This window comes from Pipistrellus kuhlii, unplaced genomic scaffold (genome assembly GCF_014108245.1).
Source record: "Pipistrellus kuhlii isolate mPipKuh1 unplaced genomic scaffold, mPipKuh1.p scaffold_m20_p_36, whole genome shotgun sequence".
Lineage (NCBI taxonomy): Eukaryota > Metazoa > Chordata > Mammalia > Chiroptera > Vespertilionidae > Pipistrellus > Pipistrellus kuhlii.
This window is the reverse complement of record NW_023425536.1, coordinates 1,503,533-1,517,200: the sequence shown is the minus strand read 5'-3', so window position 1 is coordinate 1,517,200 and position 13,668 is coordinate 1,503,533. Positions and strand designations below refer to the sequence as shown.

At 39.7% G+C, this 13,668-nt stretch overlaps 1 protein-coding gene across 1 annotated transcript; it reads right to left on the bottom strand.

Moving 5' to 3' along the window:
- Positions 1-11,690: 11,690 nt before the first annotated feature.
- On the bottom strand, positions 11,691-13,379 carry LOC118732220 (PRAME family member 20-like). The gene has a single exon (XM_036461352.2). It carries the CDS (start codon positions 13,317-13,319, stop codon positions 11,691-11,693), a length of 1,629 nt encoding a protein of 542 aa, XP_036317245.1. The 5' UTR covers positions 13,320-13,379.
- Positions 13,380-13,668: the final 289 nt, after the last annotated feature.

Below are 13,668 nucleotides of genomic sequence, written 5' to 3'. Positions count from 1 at the left end.
TATTCAGAAATATTTAGAAAAGGGGGAACTTGCTTGCAAATTTTCTTCAAATTTTTTGGAAAAAAACATATATATACTTGTGTGGTCTCATAATGAAGGTGTATGTTTGTGTTTATGTGTTTATTTAGAGAGGTGAAAAAGGAGGAAGAATAAAAATGTGTATATAAAATATTATCATTAGGGAATTTAGGTAAAAGTTTAAGGAAATTTATTGTACTATATCTGAAACTTTTAATAATTCTTAAGTCATTTCAAAATACAAAGTTTAAAAAAAGCAAGTTGGGTTGCAATCTTATGGAAAATTGAAGTATCCAATGGTTCATTATAAAGGGTTCACTCTTAAGTGAAAGACAATGTGTTGAACATATCAGAAGCAAATTTTCTTCTGCTTGCTTGAAATTAAGAGCACGAACAGATACAGAAATATAAAGAGAACAGCTAAAGACCAGAGGAGACTAGAGAAAACCAATAAAGAAATACTGTCATCAATATCAATACAGCAAAATAGTAGTCTCCTGAGAATGCCCTTTTTTTTTTATCAGTTTAGAAAATGTACATAAATGGCCATCAGTTATATAGCAGTATAATCTCAAATTATTTATCTTTCACATAACTTTAACATCTTTCATTCATTTGTATTTATTATACATTGAATATGTACCAGGCAATGCATTCAGTTTTATACTCATCAACAAAAGGATGTGTCCTTCTCACTGTAAATATAAGGTTTCATAGGGAAACAACCATAAACAAATAATTATATAATCATTGAATATTGCTGTGGGTAAGTACTACGAAGTAGATGAAAAAGCAGAGCATAGTAAAAAGTTTAGCAAAGGAACTTGTTATAGTTTCAAGAGACAGGAGATTTTAGTGAGAAAGTGACTTTAGCTTGAAATTTGATAAATAAGTAATCTTTTTATTGACTCTCTATTCTCAGTCTATTATTCTATTTGATTATCCTTTTTCTGATACCTCACTCACTTGATTACCAGAGCTATAAAATAAGACTTGAAATTAGGTAGTATAAATCATTCAACTTCTTCCAGAATGCTTTAGTGATTTTCAAATTTCGCATTTGAACATAAATTTTAGAATCAGACTTTCAATTCAAACCACACAAAAAAGCATTTGGGGATTGGGGTTTGAGTTGAATTTATATCACTTGGAGAAATAAACAAAACAAAATATTGAGCTTTACAAAAATAAAATAGTACATATCTCCATTTATTTATGCATTCTTTAATTTCTCTCAGCAATTTTTAAAAATCACTTTTGGTGTAAAGTTTCTTACACATTTTGTTAAATATATGCCTCCATAGAGCAGGTTTTGAAACGTTGTTAATAATGGTACTTTTAATATTTACCTTCCAGTAGCTGGCTACGATTATCTAGAAATAGATTTTCACTTGTTTATGAAATAGAAAATACCAGAAACTTATCAAATTACTATAATGATGAGGACAACCCATATAATCTATAAGACAATAAATTTTTAGGTTATCAGAGAGTTGAGGTTGCAAGGTGACCTTTCAAACTGAGATTCAAAGGATTCAATCGCTCCTAAGAAATACAAATATTTCACTTGTTTCATAATTGTAGAAGAAAGAGGTCTTCACTCTAAAAGCACATAAGAAGATAAGATGTGAAATTGAAATCACTTTTATAGGCCGAATATGGGCTGCTATGACAGTTTAGAATCCCAGGGATTCCTCAGGTACAGTGAGAATCTCCATGATTCTTCAATTCCCCCCACCCGAAAGCCTCCAGGAAGTCCCGATGAAGAAGATTGAAGTTAGATTAAAAGCACACTTTAGGGAGGGAGGGCCACACCTTGGTCCAGGTACGTAATGGGGGTGCAGCCTCGCCACTCTGTAAACCATAAAGAGAATAAGTTAGAGGTTGGCCCCTGCTGTACAATGGCCAGAAACACTGGCTGTGTTCTGCACTCTTCACAGGTACAAGGAAGTTAATGTCTACTGATTGGCTTCATAAGTTTGCATCTGATTGGTTAAATTTTTATTGATTTCAGAGAAGAAGAAAGAGGGGGAGAGAGAGAGAAACATCAATGATGAGAGGTAATCATTGATCAGCTGTCTCCTGTATGTGTCCTTTACCAGAATCAAACCCAGGATCCTTCAGTCTGCAGGCTGATGCTCTATCCACTGAGACAAACCAGTTAGGGCTGATTGGTTAGTTCTTTACTTTTTAAAATATATTTTATTGATTTTTCACAGAGAGGAAGGGAGAGGGATAGAAAGTTAGAAACAGCAAAGAGAGAGAAACATTGAATAGCTGCCTCCTGTCACCCCTACTGAGGATATGCCCCCAACCAAGTTACATGCCCTTGACAGAAATCGAACCTGAGACCTTTCAGTACACAGACTCACAGACTGATGCTGAGCAAACCAGTTTCAGCTGGTTAGTTCTTGATACTGGAAATTCTTATATACAATTATAGGCACCTAATTTTTTTAAAAAATTTACTTTGGGGTAAAAAGGGTAGATAATTATTTTTTAAGTCAATCAAATTATACCCTTTTAGTAATTAGTTTACACGTGCCAAGAGATGATAAAGGTTGAAAATTGCTGATCTTCACTAAAAGAAATGATAAAACAAGTTCTGCATGTAAAAGAGATTCACAGCTACTACTTAAATATATATATATATTGACCAGGAATCACATGGCTTAGCTAAATTTACTTACTAATTCTAAAATTATATTTTTGTAGATTGCTTAGAATTTCCTGTATGAATTATAATATCATAAGTAAATGTAAAGAGAGCCTTTCAATTTTCTTAGAGATATTAAATTTATACTTAGAATGAGTGCTAGCATCCACTAAGCTTTATAATAAAGAATCACTTTGAAGAATTAAAAGAAATGAAAATTATTATTCCAAAGTGAAGACATTGGCATACCTCTTATGGTGTAATAATACCTTGTAATTCAAATTAGCATTCTGGCTTATACTGGTAGAAAAACACTTTTAAAATGCTAATTAACAACCAAGGAAAGACATACTTCTCTTCTATATCCTCTTCCAACTTTTGCTGTATCATTTAAAATATGTGTCTGGTTAAAGGTATACTTTCAGACTATTTTGGCTGCTCAGTGAAATTATCTGCTCAGTGAAATTATATAATAAAAGGCTAATATGCAAATTGACTGAACAGCAGAATGACCAGTTGCTATGATGTGCACTGACCACCAGGGGGCAGATACTCAAAGCAGGAGCCCCCTCCCCCCCACCCCCCATGGTCAGTGTGCTCTCACAGGGGGGGTGCCACTCAGCCAAAAGCAGGTCTCAAGGCACAGCAGTGGCAGGATCCTCTCCTGCCTCTGCACAGCACTAAGGATGTCCCCTGAAGGCTCCCAGAAGGTGAGAGCATGCAGGCCAGGCTGAGTGCCCCCCCACCCCCCATAAGTGCACAAATCTCATGCACCAGGCCTCTAGACAAATAATACATCTTCTTTGACATTTTCAGAATTCCCCAATGTCACTTAACTTGGAAATGTTTCAACAGAAATGGTATTATTGGGATTAACCAGTTTTCTTCTGAGGCATTAAAAAGACCCCTAAGTAAATCCTATTTTAAAATATACAATAAAAATATTTTGAGAACTCTATCTACACTTTAAATATCATTTAAAGTTGCTGAAACTGGTTTGGCTCAGTGGATAGAGCGTCAGTCTGTGGACTGAAGGGTCCCAGGTTCGATTCCGGTCAAGGGCATGTACATTGGTTATGGGCACATCCTTTGTGGGGGGGGTGCAGGAGGCAGCTGGTCAATTATTCTCTCTCATTGACTTTTCTAACTCTCTCTCTCCCTTCCTCTCTGTAAAAAATCAATAAAATATATTTTAAAAATAAATATTAAAGTTTCCAATCATACTATAAATAATGGGAAGAAATAGATAGGCCTACTACATAAAATCAAGGTATCTCAAGACTAGAAGGTTGTTTTAATCTATTTCTCAGGGAGAGGCTGACATTATAAAATATAATTGCAGTCCTGTCTGCTGACAATTCACCAATCCTAACTATCGTGTTCCCACTACTGAGAATTTTAGGCATTCCACCTCCAATTTTTAAGACAATTGAGAATGTAAAAGCCATTCTCCTATTAGTCAATGTTTTATCTCAGAACATGACTCCTTCTGAGTCCTATCATAAAATATTCTCATTGCCATAGATACAAATAGTAGCTTTTACTTAAATACTAATGAGGAAATTATGTATTTTTGAACTGTGAAATATATGAAAAAGGGAGTTTAGTATTAAAATAGCATGTTATTCTGTCAATTGGTGATAATGAATTAAAATATGTCTTTTCAATTTTTACCTATAGATATATTTTATGCAATTTGAATTAAATTGCATATCCTTATTTGTATCTTAAAAATGAAAAAAAAATTCATGTCATTTAATATTAATTTAATGGTTGCAGGCAGAGTTATATGTGTGTACGCCATATTTTCATTTAACATTCTCATGTTGTTCAATATTTAATTGGTTTACATTTTTATGATTATATGATTATAAATAATCCCAGTATCTATTATGGTTATCCTCCCCCACCCAGATCAATTTGCTTCATTCTAAATTTCTCTCTTGTGTGCTCTCACTTTCACACTCTGTCTTTCATTTCAGTACCTAGAACATAGCTTGCTTTGTGGAAATAAATTAATGTATGACATGTGATTAAATAAAGATTTAGCCCAAGCCTTCATTCATTCAACCTAGCTTTCTCATAGATTCTGCATTTCTAATAGATTTTGGATATCTTCACCCTGAGTTAGTCACCCCACCAATCTAGTTCATGCTCTATATCCAAAAGTGCTACCTTTTCCAGGACATTGTAAAAAGGCTCTCCCTCAGCCCGATAGAGGCAGAGCACTCAATGAAAGATCAGCAGTGGTAAGACTATGTACTTATCCAGCCCACAGAACAAAAGTGTGCCTCTCTGTGAGGAACATAAAAGGACAGAGAATTGGCTATTCTACACACACTATGCCTGCCCATTCCAAAGTGATGAAGTGGCCTTTCTGAGAAAAGCTCTTTATGACATGCTTCACCACAAAAGTAAAATGTATGGAGGGAGATCTTACAAAGTCTCTGAAAAGAAAACAGAAGAAGGTAAACATAGAAAAGGAGGGAAATAATCCAGAAAATATGACCACAGATGGTCTGCAAAAGGAGGAGAGGAGAATAGCAAGTCTGGGCAAAGCAGTACAATCCCAGGCTTTGGCCATTTTTCTTTCTGTTTTCCTTGGTACAGTGACTTTACCGTGTCATCAATCTTATTCTACGGACAGTCACCTATCAGCAACTGTCCTCCCTGTGTTTTTATTACTAAAGACTCCTTCCTTCTCACTCTTCTCTTACAAAAAACATTCAGGAAAAAAAAGACTACATTTAATTATGTACCCTCCAGATGTTTGACTGGCCATACTGGTCCCAAATATTTTCACCAAAACCTCTTTTATCTGGTAAACTGTGTGGTCAATATTTTCTTTAACAGCCTCCTACAACTCCACATCTACCTTCACCAATAGGGCCTCAGAACCCTGCAATGAATTGGTTGAAAATCCCTGATTTTGCACTATCTAAAAATAATAAAACAGCCTCCTGTGCTCAAGTCTAAGCATCCCTAACTATTCCAACATGATCATGGTATTTCAATTCTTTTTCTTCTAAACATATTATTTCTCCTCACTGTTTTTTTGTTTTGTTTTGTTTTAATGTAATGCTATTCCCATTCATGCAGTTTGCAAAAATCTAGCAATAGAGAAGACATATGAGAGGACTAAAGCTGGATTTTGAATGAATATATGGAATCAAACAATCAGGACCATGAAGAGAGAGGGGCATTCCTGAGAGTGAAACTGGAATGTACAAGTCAGTAGGAATGGCCAGTGGAGGTTGAACATGCCGCATCTCTGCTCTTTTCTAAACTTTGTCAGGCTAAACTATGCACAATTATTTCTGCAGTAGATTATATCTCCCAAAGATGGATGCAATAATATATTTCATATTAAATGGTTTTGATGTGACCTTAAAATTATTTAAGGCAACATGGGGGCCCAAGTCTCTGCCCACCCCCTTCCCTTGAACTAATGGGGGGACTTTTGTGTCTGTCCTAATAGAGTATAGAGAAGAGGCATTTTTATGAAATAAAACATGAAAATATTGTATGCTTCAACCTTCTTCTCTTGAACCCCTGCTGTCATACTGTCAGGAAACCCAAAACAAGGCCACACAAAGAGACCATCTGCAGATCAGCCACTCTGAAGTCCCAGCTGACAATAAGCACCAAGGCCAGACAGGGGAGACATGTATTCCTGGGCAAAGAAGAGAAACTAACAGGTAAGCTAACAGTAAAGTAAGTTTTATGTTTATATCTCGTTTTCCTCAAAGTGCTCAGGTCAATTCATGAATGAAAACTTTCTATATTTTGTTTCTTCCAACTTTGGAATAATTTGGAACTTTTATCCTATTTCAGTTATAATCCTAAAATCCCTAGCCTGCCTTGAGTCTAGGAGGCTTCCCCTAATTACCCCTTTTTCAGAGATCTTAGGATTTGGAGGATGTTCACTTCAACATTTCTTCTACTTTTACAGTTAGAATTCCTGAAATTAGTTTTCTCAGCTCCATGCCTTTTCAAGCTCAAGGTATCATGGGAACAGAACCCAAGTGTTAGATTAAATAACTATGGGGAAGCCTCTGGGATTAATCCATTGAGTAATTGAGACAAGTCTCTGATCTCCCTAGCTGCTAGGGACCACACTAATCTTTTCAAATTAGGCTCATCTTCTTCCCTCATAACTACTCCCTGTGATTACCTCCAGCAAGTGCCACAGGCAATATGGCTTTGTGGTTTACCTTGCATATTAGTAGGTTCAGCCTGTCACTAATTAAACATATTAACAGAAGCATTAAATGAACAAAGGCAGGATATCACAGAATAAGTCTAGTGACTTAATTTTTATTTTACCAAAGCCACTCTGGACTTAAGGTTTTTTGGATGAAGTATATCCTCTTTGGATTTAGGGTTTGTGCAGATGAAGGGTTCTGAATATCAACTCAAGCCCTTCTCCAATACCCTGTCTCTGACAAAAAGCCCCTGGTTGGTATTTACATGTTTACTCAGTAAGTCTTGGATTTAAAGACAGATTCACCTTTTTCATCCTTAATATCTTTATTTCAAAACTAGTTATCTACCTGAAATGCATTACTTCAACTTTATACCTCCTGTTGCTCATACAGTAAAAAATGGTGCCTTCAGTAAGTAATGGGCCCAAATTATCTGAATGGAAAAATGGTGCTGTTGAAGGCAGGCTTGGAAAGGGACACATAGGGACTTCCCACCAACACACCCATATTTCTGTAACAAGCCAGTCAAGTTTCCAAAGTATGGCCCCAGAGCTGAAACCAGCTTGGCTCAGTGGATAGAGTGGTGGCCTGTGGACTGAAAGGTCCCAGGTTCCATTCTGGTCAAGGGCCTGTAACTTGGTTGTGGGCACATCCCCAGTAGGGGGTGTGCAGGAGGCAGCTGTTCGACGTTTCTCTATCATCGATGTTTCTAGCTCTCTATCCCTCTCTCTTCCTCTCTGTAAAAAAATTAATAAAATGTATATTAAAAAAATGTATGGCCCCAGAAAACCTATTTGTCTTGTCCTCATTGCATTCATGGACCAGGTTTCATGACTGAGCACATACTATAGGTCACCTTGAACATGGAACTTTATAAATGAAACCTCCACACTAACATTAGTATAAACAATAAACAGAAAAAAGGTAAAGGGTAAGGCGAGATGATCAAGCAGAATTCTCTGGAGTTGACAGGATGCATCCCTACTAAGAAGCCTTTAACAACAGCACACTGGCGTCCCTGGTTCCTGCTTGTCCCGCTTTCTGCTACAGGGCCTTCAGATAAACTCTCTAAGCTCTGTAGCCATTGTTCTTGCTTTAAATTTCCATCAAGGTTTTTATATGGCTAATAATTTTTAAATAGTCTCAATATCTCTATAGTGTCCTTCTATTACTTGATTATTTACACTCTCCCTCAGAGAACAGGCAAAAGTCCCACAGGGTAAGGTTTTTAATATTTCATGAGCTCACATAAGACTTTAGGCTTAAATTTCCTTAGAGGCATTCATTATTATACTGTGACCATCTGTAGCCAAATAAGAAATAAGTTCATCTTGAGGAAATTCTTTAGAATTTTAACAAGTTTTCCTTTTTTGTTGTTGTTTATTGAAACCTAATAATAACAATATAAATAATAGCCAACTTTTTTGCAAACATTCTCTCTTCTCCCAGAGTGCCCATAAAGCAACAGGTTGATCGGCTTCCTCAGCCCTATCCCCACACACTGGACCAGTGGAAATTCCAAGTCCCCAAGTGAACTAGAAATCTCTATAAGAAGTGAAATGTAGTCTGTTGACAGCCATAGCAAACTTTCCATCTTCCTCTTCATCCCAAACTAGAAGGTCCAGAAGGGAGACCTAGACAATTGTCCAGTCCAGAGCTCCTCTGTAGCGCTGGCTTTCCTCTAGAGCAGGAGTGACAAGCTATGGTCAGCAGCCAACATCCAGCCATCCCCATTTTACAAATAAAACTTGATGGAACACGGACACGCCCATTCACATGTATACTGCTGGTATTGCTGTAATTAGCTACTTCTTAATAATAGGGAAGGAACAAAGGGGAAAGCCAGACATTATAGGCATGTCATTGGAGCAACTTAAATTTAAGCCAGGAAGCTGCAATTTCACACTCCTCAGGGAACCACCAGCCCATTCCCCACAGATAAATGGGGGGAGAGGTCCAACAAAGGGGAGACAGACTCATGTGCAGTGAATTTGGTGTGGTGTCTGTCAGTCACACCTGGGAAGAGAGACCATGAGCCAGAGTGGGCATGAACACTGCAAGCCCATGAGAACCTGGAAATATGTAATCCCCTAGAGCAGTGGTCGGCAAACTCATTAGTCAACAGAGCCAAATATCAACAGTACAACGACTGAAATTTCTTTTGAGAGCCAATATTTTTAAACTTAAACTAGTTCTAATGTCACTTCTTCAAAATAGACTTGCCCAGGCCGTGGTATTTTGTTGAAGACGCACACTCAAGGGGCCAAAGAGCTGCACGTGGCTTGCAAGCCGCAGTTTGCCAACCACGGCCCTAGAGTAAATATGTTTCCTGAGTTCTATAGTAAATGTTTTTCCTGAGCTGTTCTAAAAAAATTGGCAGACTCCAAGGAGGGTGTTGTGGGACCTCTCATTTACAGCCAGTCAGTCAGAAGTATTAGGTAACAACCTGGACTTCCAATTGGCATCTTGAACTGTAGGGAGTCATTGGGACCTCCAATGCATAGCTGGTCAGTCAGAAGCACAGGTTAAAATGTGGCTTGTGATTGAATCTGAAATGTGGATGGGCAGGTGCAGGGGAAAGGAGGGGGGGAGGCAGTGCAGTCTTATGGTAAAGCCTTTTATCTGTGTACTCTGATGCTATTTCTGCATAGATAGTTCCAGAATTGATTGAATTGGGTTGAATGTTCTACTGATGTCAGAAGATTGTTGGTGTGAGAAACTTACACACACACACACACACACACACACACACACATGTACATTAGAATTGGGTCAAGGAACACAAAAGAACATCCTTATTGGACAAGTCCCAAGGAATAGTATCAATCAGTCTAAGACATATTCCTCAAATCTCTTAGATCTCTAGTTCCATCATATTCTGTAAAGGGCCAAATGGGAAGACACCTGGACATTCTTAGATTGTTGCTGACTGGGCCCAGGATATTGACAGAGTCATGTCAGTTGCACTCCCACCCTGGGAGTGCAGAGATGTTATTAACTGTAGTTCCTGGCTTGTGTTTGTCCAGGAGGAAGGAGTGGGTGGAACCTGGGCTCTCCCAGGCTCCTTGTTTTCCTGTGGAACCCCTTGTTGGATTGGAGTATAAATGGATATGCTACGTGGCTTAGGAAGTTGTCAGTCTGCCTCTCCAGCAGAGAAGGTATGCGGCCCTCCCAGCTCCCAGCTTGAAATCTATCTCTGTGTCTTCTCTCTTTATTTCTAATATTTCTCAACCCCTGGGCACCTCCACTTAGAACCGGTTCGTTCATCTCTCTTTCCGTGAGGGACACGGAAAAGGGAGATCCCGCCAGATCAGGCCGCCACAATATTCTATAAATAATTATAAAGAAATATTAGGATTTGATGTCTTAATTCAAAAGTCAAAAAAATTTTTTTAACATACTTTGAATATCATGCTTTTCAAAACAAGTTTGATATATAACTCACATGCCAAAAATTTCACCCGTTTAAAGCAGACAATTCAATGGTGTTGGGCATATTTTCAGTTTTGTGCAACTATTATTGCAATCTAACGTAAGAACCTTTTCATCACCCCCCACCCAAAAAAAAAAAAAACTAAAACAACAACTCTATATCCATTAGCAGTGGCTCCCACACACCTTACATTGGAATCCCTCAGCTCTATGCAAACATTAATTAACTTTTATTTTCTATAAATGGTCTATTATGGAGATTTTACATAAATGCAAACACCACAGTACATGCTTTTGGGTGACTAGCTCATTGATGTAGCATCGTATTTTCAAAGTTTAACTATGTTTTTGCATGTACTAGTACTTCGTTCTTTTTTAGGTATGGCTTAGTGACATGTCATTGTAGAGACATACCACATTTTTAATTCATTCATTATTTGATGGGCATTACTTTGTTTCCCCTTATATATAACGGGACTATGAACATTGTTATACCAGCTTTTATGTGGACATATTTTTTATTGTGTATATACCAGAAGGACAATTGCTAGGTCATACAATAAGCCTATATATTGAACATTTTTAGAAACTGCCAGACTTTTTCATTGCTGCTGCTCCACCATTTTACCTTCTCATAAACTATGTAGAAGGTTACAAATCCTTCACATTCTCACCAACACTTATTGTCCTTTCCATTATCACCATCAAAATGCATGTAAAGAAGTATCTTATTGTGATTTTAAATTGCATTTCCTTAATAACTAATGGTGCCTGGCATTTTTTGCCTGTGCTTATTGAATTTTTTTAAAGAAGTATCTACTGAAATAATTTTCCCACTTTTTTAAAGTTGGGTTATATTTTTAATGAAATTTTAAGAGATCTTTGTATGTTATAGATTTAAGTTCATTATCAGATATATGATGTGCAAAATATTTCTTCTCATTAAGTGTCTTTCTATTTTTTAATGGTATCCTTTAAAGTAAAAAGGTCATACATTTTTATGTTAATTTTTATTTTTTATTTTTGCCTTTGAAATTGTCTTTATTTCTGATCATTCCTTTATAATCATTCACCCCAGGATTCACTCCCACACAAGAAACTCAAGCCCAAATTCTGCCCCTTCCCCACGCAAATGAGATTCACGTTTGATTGTAGGACACTTTGCCTTTGAGGTCCCATGAACTCCCCATCCTTTGTCCCTGCAATTCTGTAGCCTGGCTGTGTCCCTCCCTTTCCCCATTCACACTGAGCATGAACCTGAAACATGGGGTGGCCCCTGTATAATGCACCCCGGTCTGAGGTTTCAGCTTCCAAAGGCCCAGAAAGCTCAGGTGCACCCACTTAGCATGTCATTACAGTGGCACAGCATGGGTTCCCAGTCATGGAAATGCCACTTCATAAAACTCGTAGCCATCACTGTGCTTGGCGGCAAGCAGGATGTTTCTGACCTGTCCTAACTCCCTCAGAATCCCCGTCAGCTCAGCCCGGATCTCGCCAAGTCTCTCCTGGTTGACAGTGTCCTCAATGTCCTGGGTCGTGTAACACTCCAGGGGGGCAGGGTACAGCTCCACCTCTAAGCTGCGCAGCCTGGCTGTGTGACGCAACAACTTCCCCAAGGTGGCCAAGGAGAGGCGGTTCTTAGAGATGGTGAACTTGCTCAGCTGGTGACAGCGGCTCAGGGCAGGCAGTATGGCCTCGACTTGGGAGTCCACCATGGCACAGTTATCTAAGCCCAGGTCCTGGAGGGTGGGTGCCACTGCCTCCAGCAGAGCTCGGAGTGGCTCAGGACTAAAATCAGCAAGGCTGGCACGAAACAGTTTCAGGGACTTCAGCTGCCTGAGGTTTGGGCACTGAAACAGGTGTGTCAGGTCTGAATGGGTCAGGCACTGGCAATGGCTTATGGCAAGGTTTTCCAAGGGGGTCTGCAGACACCTGAGCATCTGGTCCAGACGGCCTCGGAGGAAGGAGGGGAAAACGATGTGAAGCTCTCGGAGGCGCCGCAGCCTGAGCATCTGAGACAGGAATTGGGAAAAGGATCCCTGTTCATCTGGCTCCTCCTGCTCCTCTTGCCCCTCCTGGTGCTCCTGCTCCTCCCTCTGCCACTCATCTTCCTCTCCCATCTCCTGATCCTCCTCCAGTATTTCCTCCCCCTCCAGTACTTCCTCCCCCTCCAGTATTTCCTCCCCCTCCAGTATCTCCTCCTCCTCCATATTCTCATTTTCATCCTCATCCTCCTCATTCAACATGTGGATGTGGGAGAGAAAGAGTCTCTGTAGGTTCCTCATCTGACCCAGGTAAAGAGCAAACTTCCCCAGGGTGGGGAGGCCCCAGGTGCTGATCACTTCCACATCCTGGATACAGTCCAGCTGCACGGAATCCAGGACCTGCCTCACCCGCTGGAAGGGCCCCACAGTAATCCTCAGCATTTTGCAGCACAGGTGTAGCAGCCCTTCCCTCTGCTGGGCCCATCGGATGATGTACATGAAAAACGCATCTATGCCCCTTACATTGAAGTTAAGGTCTAGGAACACCTCCACGGGAGCTAAGGGGTGCTCCATGTTGGGGCTGGACTGGTGCACAGTTATTGGTCCTGTTAGTGAGTGATCACGGGTGCCGTCTCCATACCACCATCCATAGAAATCTACACCCTGGTTCCTTAAATCCAGCACCCGCAGTTTCCACCTCCTGGGGCGAACGTCCTGGGCAAGCAGAAGGTCAAGCCCATCCAACACGGTTTTTAAGAACTCGACCCGAGGCCGCCGCATCAGGGCCCCCAGATGAAGGACAGGGTAGGGCCAAGCTTGGGTCATCGCCTTCAGGGGCTCCGGGTGTTGTCTACTATGGTAGGCCAGGAGGAACAGAAATGGGAAGAGCTCGGCGGGCAGGTGCTCCAGAGCTGCGATGGCAGCGGCCTCGTCGCTCAGCAGGCTCTCTCCTGCCAGCTCCAGGAGTGTGGGCGGGATCTCCATGCTCATCTCCATGCTCAGAAAGGAATCCTGCAGAAACATATGCTGTGACCGGTTGGCTGGGGCTCGGATCTCAATCTTGGTGGAGAACCAGGGCACTGACTGCAGAGCTGAAGGACTCTGCAATTTTTATGTTAATTTATCTATTTTTCTTTGGTTGCTTATATTTAGGTATCCTATCTAAGAAATCACTGCCTAATCCAAGTGGTAAGGACCCACTTTCATATTTTCAACAGTTAATAGTTTTAACTTTTATACTTAGGTTTTCAATCCATTTTAAGGTAAGAATTCTATGTGGTGTGAGTTAAAATTCCAACTTCATGTGTGTCATGTGAATGTTTATTTGTGCCAGTATCATTTTTTGAAAAGACTATTCATTCCCAATTGAATG